A 6,598-nucleotide genomic window follows, 5' to 3' on the forward strand; every position below is an offset into this window, starting at 1 on the left:
TGACACTACTCCAACTACAAACGTTGCAACAGCATCAACAATTATGAAGGAATCCATTATGAGATTATGTTATTTACAGAACACTAGACATAACAGAATTAGAAAAGTTATTAAATCAGGAAATTCTATCTCTGATCAGTACAGTAACTAGGTTACAGCCTGGCAGACTAAGAAATTGGAGTCCCATTACCATCAAACAAACAAACTCCGTGGTTTTTGTCCGCAAGCAAACTATACCAACCCAGCGACCGCCACTTGTCGGCAAAGTTAGTCTCAAATTTAGTGGATAAAGGGTGTCGCGTCATCAGCAAAGTGAATCCCCATGGCAGTTAATTTCGGTTTTCTAGACCAGAGCCGCTATTTCCTTGAAATAGCTCCTCAATTATCATCACGAGGCTGAGTGGATACCGTTCCAGACCCACTATTTCTCAGAAAAAAATTTGGTAGCGCCGTGAATCGAACCTGGACCTCTAGATCTGTAGCCAAGAACTCTGGCCACTAGACAACAGAGGCAGTCCGAATTACTATCAGCAGCACAAATTCATCTCTTGTTCACAGCATCCAGATCAGCATTACAGACCATCCAATTTCCTACTTACTGCATATCAGGATTATTTCCTTTTAAGTAAAGCAGTCAAAGTATGAAGGCAATCCTCAGATCCAACTGAGGCTAAGTTTAAGAATGCATGGAGCTACATCTCAACTCCCTGATATGTCTTCATGGCATGGTGCTTAATTAAGCACAAGAACAACTTTTGATACTAGTTGATTAGTCCCTATTTGTCAGCATCCTTCAAAACTGAACTTCATGCTCATCACCACCTGGAAGCCACGTACTAAGGAAATGGGTTAGTCAAAATATCCACCGGGAGAAACTGGAATTTAGGGCATGGCCATGCAGATCTGAGAAAGGTTAGTCACACTGGAATGCTGACATCAATTTAAAAATTCAGAAATAATTGATACATTAGACAAAATAAAATGAAACATAAAAAATGCATGAAATAATGTTGCTTACAAAAATACAAAATCTGGGTTCTTATATAAAATGGATTCCCAATAATTTAGTATAATTATATGTAGTTCACAGACAACTGAAGTTACACGGTTCATAATGGCGAGGAAAAACACAATAAAGGTCATGTCAAACCTCTCCTCCAAGTAGGTACTTGTCTGAAAAAGAAAAAAGCCATACAATTAGATATTTTTCTTTTTCAATTCATTTTGGCTAAGAACTAGCATTACAACACAAGCTTGGATGGCTCAAATCAGTAAAGAGCATGACCATGTGGTGAACAATGAGGACTCAATTCCTATCAAGTACAGGAATTTTTCTCTTTGCCACCACACTGAAACCAGAACTCTAGGGCCTAGTCAGCCTCCATTCCAGTGGAGTACCAGAACTTCTTTCCCCCACTTGTAAAGTGGATGGAGCAGGAAGCTAGTCACTCACTTCTGCCCACTGCAGAGTTCTACCTACGAGGGGGTACCCAAAAGAAACCGAACTTATTTTTTTTAAACTTATTTATTCAAATTTTAAGCACAAACCTTCAATCCCCTTCAAAGTACTCTCCACTTACACTAATACACTTGTCTAGTCTTTTATTCCATTTTTCAAAACATTGTCTAAATTCATCTTTTGAGATGCTTGACAGCGCCTCCGTCGTTTTTTCCTTCACCTCAGCAACATCAGCAAAACGCTTTCCTTTCATGTCTCTTTTCATTCGAGGAAACAAAAAAAAAGTCGCACGGGGCAAGGTCGGGTGAGTATGGAGGGTTATGAACAGGGTTCATACCATTTTTGGTCAAGGATTGTCGTACAGACAGGGCTGTGTGAGCAGGGGCATTGTCATGATGGAAAAACCAGTCACCCGACTGCTCCAAGTCACTCCCGACAGCTCCACAATTTCTTCAATGGTCCATTGTCGATCTTCCTTGATGATTTCACAAATTTTTTCAACATTTTCATGTGTTCAGGCCATGGAAGGACGACCAGAACGAGGTTTGTCATCAATTGACATTTCACCATTTTTGAAACAGGAAAATCACTCAAACACTTGAGTTTTCCCCATAGCATCGTCCTTGTATGCCGTTTTTAACATTTCAAGAGTTTCTGTTCCACTTTTCTCGAGCAAAAAGCAGAATTTCATCGCCGCACAAAAATCAGCCATTGCAAAAACGACGATCACACAAAACAGTTGTCACTATAAACTCTGCCGAAACTAGTCCTTACCTTCTGAAGCAACGTTAGTCGGCTTATCGACTCACGAATGTTAGCTCTATGCGCTCACAGCGGCAAAACACGGTACTACAAAAGCTCTGCCCACAAAAAAATTAGTTTGATTTCTTTTGGGTACCCCATCGTATATATCTTCATGATCTGGTGCTTAGCACAGGGACAGCTTCACCTTTTTAACTTTCCATGACCATGGTATAAATGACAAAGTAATGTGACCATGAGAAAAATGATCTCATAGTTTCAGCAGATTTACACCTTTTGAGCACCCTGTGAATATGAAAAAGTGGTTTCTGGAATGCTGTATGTATGTGTGTGACTAGCACCTCAATGGTTGGAGAGATTTTATCAATATTTGATATTCAAGAGCTTGTCTGTCAGTGCCTGACAAATGTGAAATTCCTAGCTCCAAAACTGGGGCCTTTCAGATGAACCCAGCAAACCGAAATGGTGATTAACTAGAAAAGAGTGCTAATGATTCTGATTAAATTTTAGAATTTATGCAGACCATTGCCCCACATGAAACTGCATAGGCTGTATCTTCAGGAAAATAATGGTACACACACTCCAGGTCCACACATAAAATGTTGATTTTGTCAAAAACCACCTTTGACCAATTAGGGTTCTATTCCTGGCAGACAATGTCCAGAATACTCTGGGGTCCACAAAACGTTTATACAATGGGTACTGGGGGCTGTTTCCTTGGGGTAAATTGGCAGAGATATGAAGCTGACGACTCACCTCAGTATACCGCAAAACGTTAACAATTGTGCAGCCAAATCTACACACCCTCACATGTCCTCATGGTGTAGTGCTTAATTAATTATGCCCAGGAATAACTTTATGAATCAGGGTACCCTGAAGATGAAGATAGCAAATTCCACTGAAACAATGGTACCTATCCAGCAAACTTCATGGTGCCTCATCCCAGAATACTGTGATCTTATTACTTTTACTGTGTTCATGCATAGCACTATAAGAAACTGTTTATGTAGAGAGAAAGTATGATTTTAGCCCCCATAACACAGAGACTGGGATCCAACTCACAGTCCATTCAAGTTTCTACTTCTCTTAAACAGTCACTTACAAATGAGGCATGTTCCGAAGATGAAGGACTGGAACTGCATGACTGAAAGTGTCTCTTTTAGTCTTCTGATTGCAACGTTCACGCCAAGCAGCTGTAGGCTTTAAAAGACGTTCAGGATCTCTGTCTATGTTTACTTCCTCTTTTGGAATGTGAACCTGTTTCTTCCTTTGTTCTTTCTTTAGTGTTTGCTGTTCACGTTGCGACAGCTGACGAGCAACAAATAACTGATCCCGCTCCCTGGAACATGAAGTACAGCACAAAGTTTACCAGTGAAAATTATGTCCAGGTGTATCCAAAAATATGGGAAGTATTATTAGACCTCCTCCAGTCCTGTGCACAAGATTACATGTTCCAGTAACCTGTGAACACCAATGTACGCTGGAGAGTATTTTAATGTCTCAGGGTTTACATCTCAAAGACTAAATCGGGTGTTCAGTTTGTGTCGCTGCTGGTTATTTTGTGGTTTTCTTCAGTCCCTCCTAATTCCAGGACAACAGCTTGATACAATCCACAACCACTTCCTTCCTTACCCTTTTCTATTCATCATTCATTAATCATCCTACCATTAAATGCCATACAGCCAGAGTCACTGATAGTACTGTTAACAATAAATGAAAGGAAAACAGAAATGGTTGTGGAAGTTCCTTTGATCAAGAAATATGAAACTTAATTAACTGTGAGGCTAATGGTAACTTGTGCGCATAATATATAAAATCACGACACTATATAGATTCAGTAGTGAAAGCACTGCTAAATAACCCACTAAAAAAATAATATATAAAACCATTAAGAAGTCCTTTAAGTAATTTTGAAGTTTATAAAAGCTTTGAAAGTATGTTTATATTATGCACACAAAATATGTTAACGTACATACAATCCAAAGGATTATGTCCACTACCTGAAAGCTTTACGCAGAATGTTTGCCTGGACAACACGTTCCTCTATTTCACGCAGCTCTCTCAACTGCTTAACTAACATCCTAGCCTGTTGTTCATGGTGCTTCTCTTCCTTATAACACTCAACTTCCAATTTCTTCAATGCCTTAAATGAAAGGGGCAACACAATTATTTAACCTGCCTAAGTAAGTATGCATTATTAATCCTGAAGCGGGAAAAAATTACATTTAAAACACAGTGGAACCTCATTTAACGAGCAAAACAAATTGTAAAAAAATGACTCACTTAACCAGCGACTTTTCGCATAACGAGTGACAAGAGGGGAAGTCCCAGATTGTGCGCTTGCTACATCAGTCTGCGTTTAGCACTCGTTCCGCTAGCATCTTAGTGTCGCTTGTGATCACACATTTTTCCAAACTTGTGTTCAGACATATTATCTGTGATTTTTTTGTGCAAAGTTTAATAACCCTTGGTAAAATGTCTCCGAAGAAAAAGCCGCAAAAAGACAGCCATATGAGAATAAAAATAATCGTAGAAATGAAACGTAAAATCATTGAAAAGCGAGAACGAGGTGTGAGCGTGGCTGATCTAGCATGCACATACAGTCGGTCTACATCAACGATTTGCACTATCCTCAAGAACAAGGACAGGTTTAAGGAGATAGATGCTTCAAAGGGAGTGACAAGAATATCTACCCAACGGTTATGTATTCTTGACGATTTTGAAAGGTTGCTCCTCATATGGATAAACGAAAAGCAATTGCAAGGTGACACTATTAACGAGAACATCATTTGCGAGAAGGCGAAAGTGATTTTCGCCAACCTCGATAAGAAGACACCATGATCATCAATGGCTGAAGAAGAAGAATTTAAGGGAAGCCATGGGTGGTTTGAGAAGTTTAAGAGAAGAACCGGCATCCACAGTGTTGTAAGGCATGGTGAAGCAGCAAGCTCTGACACAAAGACAGCAGAGAACTTCATCGGCGACTTCAAGAAGCTTGTAGATTCTGAGGGTTACCTGCCGCAATAGGTTTTTAATTGTGACGAGATGGGTTTCTTCTGAAAAAAGATACCGAAGTGACCCTATATAACAGCAGAGGATAATGCATTGCCTGGCCATAAGCGAATGAAAGACCGTCTCACACTGCTATTTTGTGCCAATGAAAGTGGCGATTTGAAAATTAAACCGCTGCTTGTTTACCATTCAGAAACTTCAGGAGCCTTCAAGAAGTGTAAAGTCCAGAAGAGCTGGCTAAATGTGATGTGGAGGTCCAACAACAAGGCTTGGGTGACACGTGACCTTTTTACTGTTTGGATCAATGAAGTGTTTGGTCCTCCTGTGAAAAAATATTTGCTTGAGATGAATCTGCCACTCCTTTACAAAGTAGATAACTTTCAGTCCAGTATGACATACAGGTTTACAACACTTCAGTCTTTATTCGCCTTACATGTTTCGATTCAAAAGAATCATCTTCAGAGGCGCACCACTACGAGCAGGAAACACTGTCACATAAGATGTTTTAACATTATGCACTTAGGTTATGAATAGTGCTCACTATATCACAGTTTGCCCTATGCAGCCACGTTGACATGTAGATTTACGTATGATGTTTGTTTAAGCGTATTTGCTGGGTGTTCGATTGGGGTTTCCCACAGCACGCAACGTGATGTTCACTTTTCCATAAAATAGCTTCCCTATGTATTTAAAATTGTACTAAAAATCTTTTGTACGCAAAAAATTTGTTACTATGTTAAAAATCATGAACCAGCATTGGGTCATGTTGTTTTTGTTCTGGATGGTAGAAGATGTCGATTATTTCTCTTGGTTGTATGTTCTTACTTTCAGTTGTGTAGTTTACGTGTGTGCTGTGTCGTATGTACTGCCACTCCATGTCTTGCTTGTTATGGACAACGCTCCTGCCCATCCTCCAGACCTACAAGATGACCTCCTTGAAGAATTTAAATTCATCAAGATCCAGTTTCTGCCTCCCAACACCACTCCGTTATTCCAGCCTATGGACCAGCAGGTTATTTCTAACTTTAAGAAGCTGTACACTAAAGCACTCGTCGAGCGTTGTTTTGAGGTGACTGAAGGGACCAATCTCACCCTCAGAGAGTTTTGGAAATACGTATCACTTCCACATCGCTGCCTGCCTCAAGATGATCGAAAGGCGTGGGAAGGGGTTACCAAGAGAAACCTCACTTCTGCTTGGAAGAAGCTTTGGCCGGAGAGCGTTGTCGAATGTGACTTTGAGGGGTTTGAGATAGTACCTGTGGAGCCTGTAGTCAACGAGATTGTGTCTTTGGCCAAGATCATGGGGCTGGAGGTGGATAACAATGATATCGATGAGCCTGTGGAAGAGCACAGCCAAGAGCTGAC

General features: G+C 40.3%; 1 protein-coding gene across 4 annotated transcripts in view; it reads right to left on the reverse strand.

Annotated features, from left to right (window-relative positions):
* Positions 1-977: 977 nt before the first annotated feature.
* Positions 978-6,598, reverse strand: part of LOC111866058 (coiled-coil domain-containing protein 112) — a 31,553-nt gene continuing 25,932 nt past the window's right edge. For all 4 annotated transcript variants that reach the window (XM_023854598.2, XM_023854599.2, XM_023854596.2 and 1 more), the window contains exons 9-11: positions 4,222-4,364; positions 3,324-3,560; positions 978-1,173 (exon numbers count right to left, since the gene is read on the reverse strand). In XM_023854598.2, the coding sequence (XP_023710366.1) occupies positions 1,140-1,173; positions 3,324-3,560; positions 4,222-4,364 (414 nt within the window). In that variant the 3' untranslated portion in view covers positions 978-1,139. The remainder of the gene's footprint in view (positions 1,174-3,323; positions 3,561-4,221; positions 4,365-6,598) is intronic.

Source organism: Cryptotermes secundus, unplaced genomic scaffold (genome assembly GCF_002891405.2).
Source record: "Cryptotermes secundus unplaced genomic scaffold, Csec_1.0 scaffold318, whole genome shotgun sequence".
NCBI lineage: Eukaryota > Metazoa > Arthropoda > Insecta > Blattodea > Kalotermitidae > Cryptotermes > Cryptotermes secundus.